This window comes from Oncorhynchus mykiss, chromosome 4 (genome assembly GCF_013265735.2).
Source record: "Oncorhynchus mykiss isolate Arlee chromosome 4, USDA_OmykA_1.1, whole genome shotgun sequence".
In the NCBI taxonomy this organism is placed as follows: domain Eukaryota; kingdom Metazoa; phylum Chordata; class Actinopteri; order Salmoniformes; family Salmonidae; genus Oncorhynchus; species Oncorhynchus mykiss.
The window spans coordinates 22,637,865-22,657,276 of NC_048568.1; the positions used below are offsets into that span (position 1 = coordinate 22,637,865).

The window sequence follows — 19,412 nt, forward strand, 5'->3', positions numbered from 1 at the left end:
AAAAATGTGCAACACATATACAGTATGCACAACTTCACAAGCATACACACAGGTCATGCCAGTCTACTGTATGAAAATTATCCCATTATACATACAAAAAGGGAATGTTGATAAATTCATTATAATAAATAAATTAGCCTAAAATGTAGGACATGGGCAGCTGTTGACTTGGTCTCAGAATAACAGAATATTTGTTGGTTATTAAAACGGGTGATGTACAGTGTGACATAACAACAGTATCTGTCACACTCCGTCCGGATGGTCTCTCGCGTTAAACAACGTATCATCCAATCAGATGCCTCAGTTTGGAGAAACACGGCCGGGGCGGGACGTCACACCAGCCGCTCTAGTCATCCACTGGTCGACGGGCACTGAGCCCATGATTTTCTGACCAATCACAGGCGTCATTCGATCTGACGACTTTTTTTCAGTGGAAAGGGGCCGGCTGCTCTATAGCTCAGCGGCTCAACGTTTGAATGGAGAAAATATTGCCAGGTTTTAAGCGCACTTGGGTGGAATAAGCACACGATACAAGAAAGCATCATCGGCGTACGTGTGGTCAAAAGATAAAACATGGATATCGTAAAATCGTTAGGACACCCGGAGGAAATATTCAACCTGTTCAAGTTTAAAATGGGGGGCTGTCGCACTGTGATGCCCAAGTTGGACTATGTGAGTAGCTATCTGCTCTAAACCCCCCGATTATTGCCTACCTGTAACCTAGGCTACGGCACGACTCGCTATTGTCGTTTCTTATACATTTTGGAATAGCATAGACCTACACAACATAATGTGCGCGCTAACAGTGCCAGTCTGTATCCATGCATCTCTTCAACATTGGCCCACTTGCATTTTCTACACAACAATGCTTCTGGCTTCATCAAATCCGTAGACACATTCTACAGGAGCAATGGCACAGTAGTAACAGTAATAGGTTACCTAGTCAACTAACTACCTGAATGAACTAGAAGGGTAGCCTATTCTAACTCTATTTCTCACAGCAATGTTTGTATTGTATAGGCCTATAATAAATAATAGATGCGCAGTTCAGGCTAGAGACAAGGATAACCATTGACTTAATGGCTGGGATTTGCGTTATATAATAGCCTTTGTGGGTTCATTCCGGGAGCAGATGCTGTGCGCATGTTTGTTTGACTGCGCAGGTAATGCCTGATTTCCGACACGTTAAACACCGCTTTGACCTGGAATGATGATAGTTGAATGTCCAGTGGTGAAGATCCCTTAATAGAAAATGACTCAAGTAAAAGTCACCCAGTAAAATAGTACTTGGTTAAAAATCTAAAAGTATTTGGTTTTAAATATACTTAAGTATCAAAAGTAAAAGTAAAAGTATGAATAATAACAATTCCTTATATTAAGCAAAAAATATACGGATATCCAGGGTCACACTGCAACACTCAAGACATAATTTACAAACAAAGCATTTGTGTTTCGTGAGTCTGCTAGATCAGAGGCAGTAGGGATGACAAGGGATGTTCTCTTGATATGTGTGCGAATTGGACCATTTTCTGTCCTGCTAAGCATTCAAAATGTAACGAGTACTTTTGGGTTTCAGGGAAAATGTCCATAAAAAGTACAGCATTTTCTGTATTGAAGTAAAAGTTATACTCCCAAAAAACGTTATTTATTTTATCTAACCTTTATTTAACTAGGCAAGTCAGTTAAGAACACATTCTTATTGACAATGACGGCCTACCCCGGTCAAACCTAACCCGGATTTTAAAGTATTTTTACGTAAGTACTTTACACCACTGTGAATGTCCAGTAGGATTTCCCTTTATGATGGATGAATGACACTATCATAACGTTCTAGCCAAATAGAGAGTATTTTATGACGAGAGCTAGCTTTGATATAAGACACTTCAGGTGTCAATTAAAGGGGGGCGATGTTCTTGAATCAAGAGTCCAGTTACATGCGAAAATCTGAAAGCGCGTGGTGGCTTCCCCTGGCTAGTGCACAATGGTGTGCGTCTTGAGTTCCAAGCAGCCTGCCAGTCCACGATGGGCATAATGCAGGGATTATCAACTAGATTCGGCCGCTGGACGATTTTTTATTGAGTGGATGGTCAGGGTCCAGAACATAATTACAAATCATTTGCAAACTGCAAATTGACCGCAAGACGCCCAAACGGATATAATAAAACACAATCATTTCAAACCTTGCTTACATTTCTATATGATCCCATACTGTTTCTCTCCATTGTGCGTGGGAATACGGCCAAATAAAACCAGGCCCGCGGGCCGCCAGTTGGAGACCACTGGCATAATATAACCACTTTGTTTTTGCTACTGTCTGCCACTAGATGACAGTACAGCATCATCTGTCAGTCAGCTCAACATTTCCCCAAATTCATGCGTTTTGCAATGTTGAGAAAATTGTTAGAGGAAATTGTAGGCAAGCAACTTCTTATGCGTCACTTGGTTGGCCAAATAAGCCTACCTAATTCAAATTACGATAGCAGAGAAACACATATACTTACACAATAAAACGTTTAGTTATGTGTGAATGATGATGTGCATGATCATTATTTTGGGGAATTGATAGGTCTGTGTCCAATGTTTCGCAAACATGGCGTATAGTGTGTTACATGTTGTTCGGGGGGTACTGCTTACTCTTGCAGAAAAAACTGCTGTGTTATGACTGAAGTGGGAGGGGCTCCGATGTCAAACTGCATCACAGCCTACTGCTGCGCTCAATGGGTGCGCCCGTGGACAAATTCTTCGAGGTATGTGGATGGATTTATTACTCTGGTCTGGAGACTGTATAGGCCGTGAGACTTGTTTAAAGATCACCGACTGACCCCGCCCTGCAAAGTCTATAACTTCCTAAAGTTTTCACCCCGCTGCAGAGTAACACCCCATGTCCTCTGCTGAACTGCGCGCACGAATGAATACCACGGATATTAATAACTGGATAGCCAACAATGTTGTCTAAATTGCTCATGGAAGGCTGAGCGTCCATTTTCCTCATATGGCCGGAGCTTGCTGCAAGTGTCCGGTTTCTCTCACCGTGTTCAAGCGCTCTCTCTGCGTCACCCCGCGGAGCCCTGGACCCGCTTCACGGTCCCTTCTCTCCGGGGGAAGGCTGGGCGAGAGGGGCGTGCAGGAGGGATGTTGGGCCGCCCGCCCCAGTGCTTTGCGGACAGTAGGCTCTTACCGACACCCCGTGTTTCTCTGTTTCTCTTGCCAGGAATCCATGAGTGAGAGCCTGCGGACATGCTACCTCTATCTGAACCAGACCAGTCGCAGTTTCGCCGCTGTTATCCAGGCGCTAGACGGAGAGTTACGGTAAGTTTGCATAACCTTGCCAACTTTGCTCTCCAACCATGCAGGTAAGGGGTGTGTCTCCAGCATGTCGAAGTAAACAAGGAACCATGACAGCTGAATATCAGCACTTTGGCAAATACACGACAAGAATGTGATCGGCTATTGGAACTTGGGAGGATTTTAGGGTATTATTATTGACCCTGGAACAATGGTCAGTTTTTACCTTGAGTTCGCTTATTTACCCATTTTAAATCTGGAAAAGAAACTGATTTTAATATGACAGAAAAGTAGTCTAAACTAGCCTACAAAGTGGCAAATGTATAGCCAAGTGCACACGCTGTAGGCAAGTTGTAGGGCACTACTGTAACTGAACTGATTTGCTTGCGGGGCAATTCAATGTAACTGCTTATAATTAATTATATTACAGCCAGCCATATTCCCCTGCTGCAGCACTGTGTCTATTTTATTCCCACCATTCAGTTTACAGAAGTGCTGGTTTTAAGTACACATTGTGTGTGTTTGTGCGTGTTCCTGATAGGTTGCTTACAGGTTTTTACAGCTGTCATTCAAATGGCATGAGTTTCCCTACACATAGGACCTACAGTAGCTAGTTCACACTTTGTTGAGACATGAGTCCCTGCAGTAAAATGAAGCTTCATACCATACTGTACATCACATGTCAGGTGTTACACATTAAAGTTCAATATTGGTGTCAGCCCTTTCCCGAATGCCGGGATTGGTGTCAGCCTTTGCCTGCTCACTCTGTAACCATTAGGTTTTCAGTGTGCCGGTCCTAACATTTCAACACAAATTAATCACTCGCATCTATTTGTATTGAAATCAATGGAACCACGACGATGAGAAACAATTCTGGGGCTCTTCCTGCAAACGTCTCTAGCCTTAATACCACACACGGATTGGAAAGTCAAATGACCACTGTTGCTATTTAGAAATCGATGTGAGAATGATTTTCCGAAGTGAACTAGTAGGAAAAGTCTTAACCTGTTAAAGTGTTGTATTTCCTTCTGTAATCCTTTTTCTACTGGCTAACTTCGGCAAATCATATTCTCACATCAATTTCTAAATAGTGACAGGGTTTGGCACACATTTCTGTGATCGTGTGACCCTCAAATCTGTGTGGCATTGAGGCCCTAGATGTTTATTTGTAGGAGGAGCCCCCACATTTTTCTTCCCACCGTGGTCTGGAAAATGACAGGCTCGTTCTAATGCTGCGTTCCTAACCAAGTGGGAAGGTAGATATTGTTAGTTGTGAAGTCATGAATACCAGTTGGATGCATTCACATGTTTTGATCTCGTTGAGAAACGGCGATTGGCTAATGGCCAACAAACTGCATCAACTATAAATAAAATTACAGCTATCATGCTCCTATTATAGTGTTCAAAAACCATATTAATAGATTGCCTTTTATAAATAATGTTTATTGTTGCATTGAACTGACGAAAGTGCTGTAATCGAGGTCATTTCCTTAGTAGATGACGTCAGAGGTCAGCATGTGGGAGAAGTCAAAGTTCAGGAATGATAGTTGAGTTTCCCACCAGTAATTACCAGTTGGAGTGGCATTGAAGTGGATTTTTCCCAGTTGTATGTTGTAAATTCGACCTTCCCAATTGGTTACCAACAGGCGCATATGACAAAAACACTGGTACTAAAGCAAAGATATTGGTCTCTTTTAAGCAATCAATTTTGCGTAATTGTGATTACTATAAACATTTACACTATCATCACCAATCTGAGGTGAAAAGGATGTGTATTTCCTGTAAATATTGTGTGGTGAAAATGTTTGTCTGTGTAATGCAGTAACACGTTCTGTCCACCATAGGGAAATTAGCGTAATATAAAATAATTCAACATGACAAACTAATTTAATATTTTAATTTAGGATGATAGTAAATTAAGCACAGTCATAGATTTTTACAGTAATTACATATATTTCTTACTACTTTAACCATAGAGCGAGTTTAAAAATACTCCTTAAACATAATTTTAATGGGCGCTCTAGACTAGAGCTTGGAATCAAATACATTTTTATTTGTCACATGCTCTGAATACAACAGGTAGAGAGATAGAACGTACCAGGAAATTCTTACTTACAAGCCCTTAACCAACAATGCAGTTAAGAAAATATTTACTAAATAAAATGTTTAAAAAAAGTAACACTAACAATAATGGGGTACTGGTAGCGAGTCAATGTGCAGGGGTACAGCTTAGTCGAGGTAATTGAGGTAATGTGTACATGTAGGTAGGGGTAAAGTGACGTAGAGTGCGTAGATAATAAACAGCGAGTAGCAGGGTTAAAACTAAAGGGGTGACTGTGCAGCAACCTGAACCTTTTGACGGTCCCTAGTAAGAGGTGTCTCTGCAGCCTGTCCAAGTAAGGAACCATGGCAGCTGAATGGCAGCACTGTGGCACATGCAAGACAAAATTAGATATTGGAACTTGGAGGATTTTAGGTTATTTTTTAGTATTGACCCTGGAACATATGGTCAGTAATCAGTTTTGACCTTTAGTTCACTTCTTTACCTCTTTAGGGCTTAAGAACAAACATTTTGATATGACAGTAAAATAGCCTAAACTTCAAGTGACAAACATACAGTATGGACTGCAAGTGCACAAGCGCAGGCCTGCGGTAACTGAACTGATTTTTTAGCGGTGGAATTCAATGTAAACGGCTTCTATTGCAGCCAGTTGTACATTGTGTCTAATCCCACGGTTCAGTGTACAGAAGTGACACAGCTGGTTTTAAGAGCAAAGTGTGTTCCGGAAGGTTGATTACAGTTTAAAAAAATTTTTTTTTTTACATCATTCAAATGGCATGCAGTCTCCCTAAACAGAAGACCGACAGTATTTAGTTCACACATGAGTCCCTGCAGTAAAATGTATTAAGCTTCATACCAAACATCACATGTCAAGTGTTACATTAAAGTTAAATATTGGTGTCTGTCAGCTCCTTCCTGAATACCCAGGGTTGGTGTCTGCCCTTGCCAGCTCACTCTGTAACAGTTAGGTTTTCAGTGAGCAGGTCCTAACCTTCTCAAATCAATGAATTCTTCCCCTGTCCCTTCTTTTTGTCCAGGCATGCGGTGTGTATCTTCTACCTGGTCCTACGTGCCCTTGACACGGTGGAAGATGATATGACCATCCCCCTGGAGAAGAAGGTGCCCATGCTGAATGACTTCCACACGTACCTTTACCAGGCCAACTGGTGTTTCACTGAGAGCCACGAGAAGGACAGGCGGGTCCTGGAGGACTTCCCCACGGTCAGTGGAACCGCTGGCACTACTGTGTACTATATAACCCTACATAAAGTGTAAAAATCTGTTGGTCTCTAAATCCGTCGAGAACTAGGAACATGTAAAAACTATCGCACGCTCGTCTGTGTGGTTGGCTTCTGACTCCTCACCCGCTAGTTACTTCAAACGGATTCAGTTAGATCTGCCCACTATAGTGTTGTCGGGTTAGAATATAATGTTGAGGCCCATTACTGTACACTTTGTCACCACCACATACATGTGGACACATCTGCTTCCATTTGAGGTATTTTACGTGGTTCTAAAAAGGGAGGAACAATACAATCATGAGGACGTATTACAAGATACTAAGATAAATACATGTGCAATAATATAGAAATCTACTAGCAACGTAGAGAGAATGTAAACATTACATTTTATATATATATATATATATATATATATATATATATATATATATATATATTGCTCAAAAAAATCAAGGGAACACTAAAATAACACATCCTAGATCTAGATTCTTATTAAATACTTTTTTCTTTACATAGTTGAATGTGCTGACAACAAAATCACACACAAATTATCAATGGAAATCAAATGTATCAACCCATGGAGGTCTGGATTTGGAGTCACACTCAAAATTAAACTGGAAAACCACACTACAGGCTGATCCAACTTTGATGTAATGTCCTTAAAACAAGTCAAAATGAGGCTCAGTAGTGTGTGTGGCCTCCACGTGCCTGTATGACCTCCCTACAACGCCTGGGCATGCTCCTGATGAGGTGGCGGATGGTCTCCTGAGGGATCTCCTCCCAGACCTGGACTAAAGCATCCGCCAACTCCTGGACAGTCTGTGGTGCAATGTGGCATTGGTGGATGGAGCGAGACATGATGTCCCAGATGTGCTCAATTGGATTCAGGTCTGGGGAACGGGCGGGCCAGTCCATAGCATCAATGCCTTCCTCTTGCAGGAATTGCTGACACTCCAGCCACATGAGGTCTAGCATTGTCTTGCATTAGGAGGAACCCAGGGCCAACCGCACCAGCATATGGTCTCACAAGGGGTCTGAGGATCTCATCTCGGTACCTAATGGCAGTCAGGCTACACTTGGCGAGCACATGGAGGGCTGTGCGGCCCCCCTAAAGAAATGCCACCCCACACCATGACTGACCCACCGCCAAACCGGTCATGCTGGAGGATGTTGCAGGCAGCAGAACGTTCTCCACGGCGTCTCCAGACTGTCACGTCTGTCACATGTGCTCAGTGTGAACCTGCTTTCATCTGTGAAGAGCACAGGGCGCCAGTGGCGAATTTGCCAATCTTGGTGTTCTCTGGCAAATGAAAAACGTCCTGCACGGTGTTGGGCTGTAAGCACAACCCCCACCTTTGGACGTCGGGCCCTCATACCACCCTCATGGAGTCTGTTTCTGACCGTTTGAGCAGACACATGCACATTTGTGGCCTGCTGGAGGTCATTTTGCAGGGCTCTGGCAGTGCTCTTCCTGCTCCTCCTTACACAAATGCGGAGGTAGCGGTCCTGCGGCTGGGTTGTCCTCCTACAGCCTCCTCCACGTCTCCTGATGTACTGGCCTGTCTCCTGGTAGCACCTCCATGCTCTGGACACTACGCTGACAGACACAGCAAACCTTGTTGCCACAGCTCGCATTGATGTGCCATCCTGGATGAGCTGCACTACCTGAGCCACTTGTGTGGGTTGTAGACTCTGTCTCATGCTACCACTAGAGTGAAAGCACCACCAGCATTCAAAAGTGACCAAAACATCAGCCAGGAAGCATAAGAACTGAGAAGTGGTCTGTGGTCACCACCTGCAGAACCACTCCTTTATTGGGGGTGTCTTGCTAATTGCCTATAATTTCCACCTGTTGTCTATTCCATTTGCACAACAGCATGTGAAATTTATTGTCAATCAGTGTTGCTTCCTAAGTGGACAGTTTGATTTCACAGAAGTGTGATTGACTTGGAGTTACATTGTGTTGTTTAAGTGTTCCCTTTATTTTTTTGATCAGTGTATATATAAATATATATATATATATATATATAAGTCATTTAAGAACAAATTCTTATTTACAATGAAGACCTACCCCGGCCAAACCTGGACAACGCTGGGCCAATTGTGCGCTGCCCTATGGGACTCGACAGGGCATGGACTCTACAAGGTTTCTAGAGCGTTCCACAGGGATGCTGGCCCATGTTAACTCCAATCCTTCCCATAGTTATGTCAAGATGGCTGGATGTCCTTTGGGTGGTGGACCATTCTTGATACACATTCTTGGAACTGTTGAGTGTGAAAACACAACTATTTGCTTCTTCTTTTGCAATGGAAAAACATGCACTAACTAGAGGTGAGCAGAGCTGTTTTCCTGCAGTGCATTGAAGCTCCCTGATTGGTTGGATGAACAGAGGTCTGAAGGGTGGTTGACAGGACTACATGCCAGTCAGGTGGAATGAGCCTGCCTTTTTTTACCTAAGGATTGCATAACACTGTCATGACAATGAAATATGTAGCAGACATCATACAATGGGCATCTGTCATCATGCTATGTGTGTGTGTGTGTGTGTGTGTGTGTGTGTGTGTGTGTGTGTGTGTGTGTGTGTGTGTGTGTGTGTGTGTGTGTGTATTTAAATTAATCTCTTTTCTGTTCAGATTTCCTTGGAGTTCAGGAACCTGGGTCAGGCATACCAGGATGTGATCTCGGACATCTGCCACCGCATGGGAGTTGGAATGGCTGAGTTTCTGGAGAAGAAAGTGGGCTCCATGAAGGAGTGGGACCAGGTAAATGTCACCTTAATGTTAGGCAAGCATTATACACGTGTTAGACTAACAGCTTCACATTTGCTGGTTAATAGTAGAGCTGGGAATTGCCAGGGACTTCACGATACAATATTATTACGGTACGTAGGTGGTGATGCGATATGTATTGCAATTCGATACTGTGATTAATTGCGATGTTCCAAACATTGCTCACCACATGTCTGCTGCAGAGACGAGGGAGCATTAGAAAACAAGTTTTGATCAGTCATGGAAATAAGTGCTAAAACCGATTTGCTCCCTATTTAAAAAGAAGATGGAGAACAATACTGGATACTGGAGTTTTGGTGCAGGTACAGCCAACAAGCGCAAAAATAATATTGTGATATTGTCAAAACGATAGGATACGATATATTGTCAAAAATAATGTCCTGATATGTAACTGTATAAAAATAAAAAAATTATCCCCCCATCACTATTACCTAGTGGTAGCCTGACGCGTGTCACTATTACCTAGTGGTAGCCTGACGTGTGTCACTATTACCTAGTGGTAGCCTGACGCGTGTCACTATTACCTAGTGGTAGCCTGACGCGTGTCACTATTACCTAGTGGTAGCCTGACGCGTGTCACTATTACCTAGTGGTAGCCTGATGTGTGTCACTATTACCTAGTGGTAGCCTGATGTGTGTCACTATAACCTAGTGGTAGCCTGATGTGTGTCACTATTACCTAGTGGTAGCCTGACGCGTGTCACTATTACCTAGTGGTAGCCTGATGTGTGTCACTATTACCTAGTGGTAGCCTGACGCGTGTCACTATTACCTAGTGGTAGCCTGATGTGTGTCACTATAACCTAGTGGTAGCCTGATGTGTGTCACTATTACCTAGTGGTAGCCTGACACGTGTCACTATTACCTAGTGGTAGCCTGACGCGTGTCACTATTACCTAGTGGTAGCCTGATGTGTGTCACTATAACCTAGTGGTAGCCTGATGTGTGTCACTATTACCTAGTGGTAGCCTGACGCGTGTCACTATTACCTAGTGGTAGCCTGACACGTGTCACTATTACCTAGTGGTAGCCTGACGTGTGTCACTATAACCTAGTGGTAGCCTGACGTGTGTCACTATTACCTAGTGGTAGCCTGATGTGTGTCACTATTACCTAGTGGTAGCCTGACGTGTGTCACTATTACCTAGTGGTAGCCTGACGTGTGTCACTATTATCTAGTGGTAGCCTGACGTGTGTCACTATTACCTAGTGGTAGTCTGACGTGTGTCACTATTACCTAGTGGTAGCCTGACACGTGTCACTATAACCTAGTGGTAGCCTGACGTGTGTCACTATAACCTAGTGGTAGCCTGACGTGTGTCACTATAACCTAGTGGTAGCCTGACGTGTGTCACTATAACCTAGTGGTAGCCTGACGTGTGTCACTATAACCTAGTGGTAGCCTGATGTGTGTCACTATAACCTAGTGGTAGCCTGACGTGTGTCACTATAACCTAGTGGTAGCCTGACGTGTGTCACTATTACCTAGTGGTAGCCTGACGTGTGTCACTATAACCTAGTGGTAGCCTGATGTGTGTCACTATAACCTAGTGGTAGCCTGACGTGTGTCACTATAACCTAGTGGTAGCCTGACGTGTGTCACTATAACCTAGTGGTAGCCTGACGTGTGTCACTATAACCTAGTGGTAGCCTGACGTGTGTCACTATAACCTAGTGGTAGCCTGACGTGTGTCAAATGACAAAAGTAACTTAAACCCACTGATTTCTTCACTTCACACCAATCTGTAATAGATTTTTGAGTGTTAAATACATGTGTATTAACATTACCCCCTGTGCAGTACTGTCACTATGTGGCAGGGCTGGTGGGTATAGGCCTGTCCCAGCTGTTCTCTGCCTCCCAGCTGGAGGACCCCGAGGTGGGCAAAGACACAGAGCTGGCCAACTCCATGGGCCTGTTCCTCCAGAAGACCAACATCATCAGAGACTACCTTGAGGATATACAGGTGGCGAGGGCCTTCTGGCCACAAGAGGTAACTACACTGTGTGTGTGTGTGTGTGTGTGTGTGTGTGTGTGTGCGCACTGTATGTGTCATTAATGGGGTGTGTGTAGTTAATGTGTGTGTTGCATGTCCCTCTGTAGGCATGGAGACAGTTTGCGTGTCGTCTGGAGGACCTGGCAGAGCCTGACCAGCTGACCTCAGCCCTGTCCTGTCTCAACCTGCTGGTGACAGACGCCCTGCGCCACGTCCCTGATGTCATCACCTATCTGGCACGCCTACGCAACCAGAGCGTCTTCAACTTCTGCGCCATACCACAGGTAAATGCTACCATTGAAATGTTACATTTCAAAGTACATTCCCACTGGAGAAAGCTGCTAGTTGCATTTCCTTTCAACACATTTTCACTTTTCATTCCTGGTTGTTTGAGTCAGGATCCTCAGGAAGCATTTCATTTTGCTGTACTGTATGTCTCAATAATGTCCAGGTGATGGCGATAGCGACCCTCTCAGCCTGTTACAACAACCCTCAAGTATTCCAGGGCGTGGTGAAAATCAGGAAGGGTCAGGCCGTCACCCTCATGATGCAAGCCACCAACATGGGTGCTGTGCAAAGCATCATGGCCCAATACAGCCAGGAGGTGTGTGTATATTTGGGTGTGTCATGTATTCAATTGTGTTTGTTTGTGTTATTGTGCATCTGAGTGTGTTCTTACTTTGTTTGAGTTTTCTGATCTCTCTCGCTCTTTCTTTTTCTCTCTCTTTCTCCAGATGCTACAGAGGGTGTCCTTGACAGATCCATCCCGGGACAAAACCCTGTTTATCCTGGGTGTGATCCAGGAGAGGACTCTCTCCCAAGCCACCCTGGCCTCCCGGACTGCCCACCTCTCCCCCATGTACCTCTCCGCTGCCATGATCCTCGCCGCCCTCAGCTGGCAGTACCTAAGCACTACAGCCGGACAACCTCCCGGCACTGCTGACATGCAGGGCCATTGAGCCCACTCAACCCCCACTAACCCTCACCCTGCATGGGGTGCACGACTGAGATGCTCCCCTCTCTCCTGAGGCCTGGTTCTCCCTCTCCCCTGGAGGAATCTTACCCTCCCATTCACCTGTCCTGTTTAACTCACCTGTGATGGTCCGTAGAGGCTTGTACTATGGGAGTCACTGGTAGCAGGGTTGTCTTATTGTGTTTGATAGTGATTTGCAGTCTTACTTTCCGCAACATTATTTTCTAACACATTGGTCATACTCACGTCAGATACACACGGCACCTGGCACATCTCTCATTTGTTTTTTTGGTTTGTTTTTATGTTGATTTGAGTTATTTTGTAACCACAACCCTGGTTTTGTTTGTTACATGTTTTGAAAGGGAGAATTCCAATAGAGCTGTAATGGATTGGTAATTTCACTTTTTTTTTCAACATTAATTTGAAATGTGAATAGGATTTAGTAAAGTCTTGGACCCATCACACAAACCTAAAGCACACAGCTCACACACATACAGGACATTGCGATTAAGAAACATCAACTAAACCATTGTGCATTTCTTATAGTCGTTTTTTGGGGGGGGGGGGTTGTAATGTTATTTTCAATAGCAACTAATGACAACACAATGGTTCTGTTTGATGTGTTTTATAAGTGTCTGTATGTCTCCATAGCAAGAACTAAGATGATTGTTTATGTACAGTATAGCTACATGTTGTCACATTCAATCATAGTAAACTGGACACATCTCAATAGTCTAAAGTTGCCTCCTCCCCTTGTATTCTCTACCTCAACTGCACTGATCTGAAAAGACGTAATAGCAAATATGAAACAATATGACAGAAGCCTAGCTTAGCTTTCATCTATATGTCTGTGTCTTTCTCATTGTGGACAAAGGAAAGGGGACAAGGAGCGGAAGCCACATTTGTCTTTTGAGACATGCCCAGTGTAAGATGATACAGAGACTGGTAGAAGCGGGACTGCAGCAGAGCACATAGTAGCAGGCTGCTAAGTGTCCTTAAGACAGAGCTTTGGTGAGTAGGAAGGCTACAATAGTGTGGTGTATCCTTGTACACAACCAAAGAAGACATGAATATTGCTATGTGATATTTTAATTTGTATATCATTGAAAAAAGAATAAAAGACAATAGTGTTTCTGAATGTTTATTTATTTAAAAAAAATTCTGCCTCATCAGTGTCCTTTGTAAGATAACCCAGTTTTTGGGGGAGATTGACTCTTCCTACAAGACAATGGATGATAGTTTACAGACAGTAAAATTGTATATTCATTAAAGATGAGTTCAAGTCATGCTAGTTCTGGGGTCCTGAGGGAAAACACTCTAAACCTGTTGTCATTTATGTAAGACTGTATATTTTATTTCAAACATTTCATAACTCAAATTGATTGGAAGGTGAATGTTTTTTTTCTTAATTTTCTAACATTGGTTCAATGCAGACATAATTCCAGTGAGTATCTGATGCTCATTAACTTTGACTTAAATAAATTGTATCAATCCAAGGAAAACGTTTTACAGTTAAAATAATAAAAAATATTTCACCTTTATTTAACGAGGTGGGCCAGTTGACAATAAGTTCTCATTTACAACTGCGACCTGGCCAGTAACTTTCAGGTCACTTGTTATCAACCTTCGGAAAGAGCCCTGTTACATAGGGTGTCCCTGACAGATCCGTCAAGGGACAAAACCCCTGTGTGGAATATGTGGACAACTACAAATACCTAGGTGTCTGGTTAGACTATAAACTCTCCTTCCAGACTCACATTAAACATCTCAAAATTAAATCTAGAATCGGCTACCTATTTCGCAACAAAGCATCCTTCACTCATGCTGCCAAACACCCTCTTAAAACTGACCATCCTACCAATCCTCGACTTCAGCGATGTCATTTACAAAATAGCCTCCAACACTCTACTCAACAAATGCAGTCTATCACAGTGCCATCAGTTTTGTCACCAAAGCCCCATATATTACCCACCACTGCGACCTGTACGCTCTCATTGGCTGGCCATCGCTTCATACTTATTGTCAAACTCACTGGCTCCAGGTCATCTACAAGTCTGCTAGGTAAAGCCCCGCCTTATCTCAGGTCACTGGTCACCATAGCAGCACCCACCCGTAGCATGCACTCCACCAGGTATATCTCACTGGTCACCCCCAAAGCCAATTCTTCCTTTGGCCGCCTTTCCTTCCAGTTCTCTGCTGCCAATGACTGGAATGAACTGCAAAAATCGCTGAAGCTGGAGACCCATATCTCCCTCACTAGCTTTAAGCACCAGCTGTCAGAGCAGCTCGCAGATCACTGCACCTGTACATAGCCCATCTGTAAACAGCCCATCCAACTACCTCATACCCATACTGTATTTATTTATTTATCTTGCTCCTTTGCACCCCAGTATCTCTACTTGCACATTAATCTTCAGCACATCCTACCATTCCAGTGTCTAATTGCTATATTGGAATTACTTTGCCACCATGGCCTATTCATTGCCTTATCTCCCTTATCTTACCTCATTTGCACTCACTGCATATAGACTTTTTGTTTTCTTTTTTTCTACTGCAGTTAACCCACTGTTCCTAGGCCGTCATTGAAAATAAGAATTTGTTCTTAACTGACTTGCCAAGTTAAATAAAAGTAAAATAAATGTCATGTGTAACTCTGTGTTATTGTATGTGTCAAACTGCTGTCCTTTATCTTGGCCAGGTTGCAGTTGTAAATGAGAACTTATTCTCAACTAGCCTACCTGGTTAAATAAAGTTGAAATAAAATAAAATAAATACAGGAGAGGACTCTCCCCCATATTGTTATCCGCTACCATGATCCTCGCCGCCCTCAGCTGGCGGTACCTAAGCACTACAGCTGGACAACCTCCCGGCACCGCAGACATGCAGGGCCATTGAGCCCACTCAATCCCGACTAACCCTCACCCTGCATGGGGTGCACGACTGAGATGCTCCCCTCTCTCCTGAGGCCTGGTTCTCCCTCTCCCCTGGAGGAATCTTACCCTCCCATTCACCTGTCCTGTTTAACTCACCTGTGATGGTCTGTAGAGGCCTGTACTATGGGAGTCACTGGTAGCAGGGTTGTCTTATTGTGTTTGATAGTGATTTGCAGTAGTCTGACATTCTGTTACACTTGTCATCCTCATGTCAGATACACACGGTATCTGGCACATCTCTTTTCCTAATTTAGTGTTTTGGTTTAGTTTTATGTAGATTTTTGTTATTTTGTAACCACAGCCCTTGTTCTGTTTGTCAATTTCTTTTCAACATGTTTTGAAAGTGAGAAGACCAATAGAGCTGTAATGGATTGCAATTATCAAATGAAACTTTCATTTGAAATGTGAATAGGATTGAGTAAAGTCTTAGACACATCACACAAATTTAAAGCACACAGCTCGCACACAGGACATTGAGATTACTGGCGGCAGGGTAGCCTAGTGGTTAGAGCGTTGGACTAGTAACCGGAAGGTTGCAAGTTCAAACCCCCGAGCTGACAAGGTACAAATCTGTTGTTCTGCCCTTGAACAGCCCTTGAACAACCCACTAGGCCGTCATTGAAAATAAGAATTTGTTCTTAACTGACTTGCACTGATCTGAAAAGACGTAATAGCAAATATGAAACAATATGACAGAAGCTTAGCTTTCATCTATATGTCTGTCTTTCTCATTGTGGACTAGGAGAGGAAGCCACATTTGTATTTTGAGACATGGCCAGTAAGATGATACAGTCAGACGAGCTAAGTGACTTCTATGAGCGCTTCGAGGAAAGCAACATGGAAGCATGCATGAGAGTACCAGCTGTTTCAGACGACTGTGATCACACTCTCCGTAGCCCATGTGAGTAAGACCTTTAAACAGGTCAACATTCACAAGGCCGCAAGGCCAGACGGATTCACAGGACGTGTACTCCGTGCATGCGCTGACCGACATTTTCAACCTCTGTAATACCAACATGTTTCAAGCAGACCACCATAGGCGTTATGTGCAAGAACACTAAGGTAACCTGCCTAAATGACTACTGACAGGTAGCACTCACTTCAGTAGCCATGAAGTGCTTTGAAAGGCTGGTCATGGCTCACATCAACACCATTATCCCAGGAACCCTAGACCTACTCCAATTTGCATACCGGCCCAACAGATCCACAGATGCACAATCTCTATTGCACTTCACACTGCCCTTTCCCACCTGAACAAAAGGAACACCTACATGAGAATGCTATTCATTAACTACAGCTCAGCATTCAAACACCATAGTGCCCTCAAAGCTCATCACACAGCTAAGGACCCTGGGAGTAAACACCTCCCTCTGCAACTGGATCCTGGACTTCCTGACGGGCCACCCCCAGGTGGTAAAGGTAGGTAACAACACATCTGCCACACTGTTCCTCAACACGGGGCCCTCTCAGGGCTGCGTGCTCAGTCCCCTCCTGTACTCCACATCACCAACGAACTATCATGGTCCAAACACACCAAGACAGCCATGAAGAGGGCACGACAACACCTTTTCCCCCTCAGGAGACTGAAAAGATTTGGCATGGGTCCTCAGATCCTCAAAAAGTTATACAGCTGCACCATCGAGAGCATGGTTGCATCACCACCTGGTATGGTAACTGCTCGGCCTCCGAACGAAAGGCACTACAGAGGGTAGTACGTACGGCCCAAGCTTCCTGCCATCCAGGACCTCTACACCAGTTGTAGTCAGAGGAAGGCCCTAAAAATTGCCAAAGAATCCAGCCACCCTAGTCATAGACTGTTCTCTCTGCTACCACATGGCAAGAGGTACCGGTGTGCCAAGTCTAGGTCCAAAAGGCTTACCCCCAAGCCATAAGACTCCTGAACAGCTAATCAAATGGCTACACCCCCCCCCCCCCCTCCCCCCTCCCCACATGCAGGACCAGTCAAAGGTTTGGACACACCTACTTATTCTACGGATTTTCTTTATTTTTACTATTTTCTACATTGTAGAAAAATAGTGAAGACATCAACACTATGAAATAACACATATCATATGGAATCATGTAGTAACCAAAAAAGTGTTAAACAAATCTTACATATATTTTATATTTGAGATTCCTCAAAGTAGCCACCCTTTGCCCTGATGACAGTTTTACACACTCTTGGCATTCTCTCAACCAGCTTCACCTGGAATACTTTTCAACAGTCTTGAAGGAGTTCCCACATATGCAGCAGGGATGCAAACTAGTCACCTTTCGGCGAAATTCGTCGTTTTGAATCGAAAATAGATGACCCAAGTGATTCGTGTAGATCTAATGAGAAAAATTTGGGCGTGGGGGCTTGGCATCGGATCACACTACTGGCTGTAAGCGAACGAGTGATGCGCATTTGGAGCAATACTGGCTGTATCCAAGGCTCAGCCAACAACTGCCATTTGGATAGTTTGAGGTGAGGGAGAAAGTGTGGTGGAACAAGTATTGTTAGAGTTAAGTAACGTTATCTTGCTAGCTGGATCAAATTCTCCATTAGGTAGCCAGAGAAATGTTGATCAACATTAGCCATCTTAACTGATCAAATCATTTAGTTTATAGTGCTTCTACACCTGCATTGCTTGCTGTTTGGGGTTTTAGGCTGGGTTTCTGTACAGCACTTTAAGATATCAGCTATATAAATACATTTGATTTTGATTTGATAGTGTGAAAATGAGCTAACGTTACAACATCAGATGAGCTAACATTAGTAACTTAACCTATTTGCCGTAGTATTAACTGGTATACGACTCCTTGCCGTTATAACCCGTTAGTTGCTTACTGGACCCTGGCAATCTGTGTGAAATGTTGACTAGTTAACTAGCTAGCAAACGAACTACTATCTGTGAACTAATGTTTAAACTCTACAGTTTGTGGTTCATTTTCAGAAAGAGAGAATTAAGTGAAAATGAGGCGTTGCTTGTTAAACATGTGGATTCAGTGATGAAGTGTAGCTGGAGCTGGGCCTGGCTTAAGCTGGATGCCACTATAGAGGTGTAATGAACACCACACACTTCCCTCTTTCTCACTTTTTCAATACAGCAGATAAAAAAGGGGTATGCCAGGTGTACCATCTGCCTGAAGGAGATCAATTATGCCAACAAAGGGTATCTTGCTCTGCTGGCACATTGTAGAACAGATGTCCACAGGCAGAAAGTGTACACTGTAATAATGTTGTGTAGCCCAAAAACATGGCTTTTGTTGTGTTGAACTTGGCAGTAACACTGTGAGGGGGGATTATTACATTTTTTACTCAGTGAACATTATTTTTGCACACATGTAGCCTTGGGCACTTGATCGATGTCTACTATAGAGGCCACTATAATAGAGACAAAATATAATGCCTTTATGTTTCATTCTATTTCTACTTTAAGATGTTTTTTTCCCAAGTGCAATATTTAGATGTGTGTGTGTGTGGTCACACGCGTTCTATTATAAAGGCAGTCATGGCTAACTGCAATATTAGTGTATTGTTTTTTTTTCAAGACTTGTAGTGTAATTTGCTGTAAAGTCAAGGCAACTGATAACATTGGATTGCTTTCTTTACATTTTTTAGCTGTGAGTTAGGTTCACATTAACAATTTTTTATTTTACACACAGACTGAGCATGTAATTAGTTAAAACCTCCATTTACCCCCTAACAGTGATTTTTTTTGCATGTTTCGGTGCAAAAAAAAGTGTCACCTTTTTGGGCCCTCACCAGTTTGCATCCCTGATGCTGAGCACTTGTTGGCTGCTTTTCCTTCACTCTGCAGCCTAACTCATCCCAAACCATCTCAATTGGGTTGAGGTCGGGTGATTGTTGAGGCCAGGTCATCTGATGCAGCACTCCATCACTCTTCTTCTTGGTCAAATAGCCCATACACATCCTGGAGGTGTGTTGGGTCATTGTCCTGTTGAAAAACAAATGATAGTCCCACTAAGCATAAACCAAATGTGATGTCGTATCGCTGAAGACTGCCGTGGTAGCCATGCTGGTTAAGTGTGCCTTGAATTCTCAATAAAATCACAGACAGTGTCACCAGCAGAGCAACCGCACACAATCATACCTTCTCCTCCTCCATGCTTCACGGTGGAAACTACACA

General features: G+C 43.5%; 1 protein-coding gene across 2 annotated transcripts; it reads left to right on the forward strand.

Annotated features, from left to right (window-relative positions):
- Window positions 1-437: 437 nt before the first annotated feature.
- On the forward strand, window positions 438-13,479 carry fdft1 (farnesyl-diphosphate farnesyltransferase 1). Of its 2 annotated transcripts, XM_021600665.2 has the most exons (8): window positions 438-672; window positions 3,212-3,309; window positions 6,385-6,568; window positions 9,223-9,351; window positions 11,178-11,369; window positions 11,480-11,656; window positions 11,824-11,976; window positions 12,107-13,479. In XM_021600665.2, the coding sequence occupies exons 1-8, from the start codon at window positions 574-576 to the stop codon at window positions 12,329-12,331; spliced, it is 1,257 nt and encodes a 418-aa protein (XP_021456340.2). In that variant the 5' UTR covers window positions 438-573; the 3' UTR covers window positions 12,332-13,479. The 2 variants fall into 2 exon arrangements, with proteins under 2 accessions (XP_021456340.2, XP_036831816.1); XM_036975921.1 differs by lacking the exon at window positions 438-672 and having other exon boundaries at window positions 2,540-3,309.
- Window positions 13,480-19,412: the final 5,933 nt, after the last annotated feature.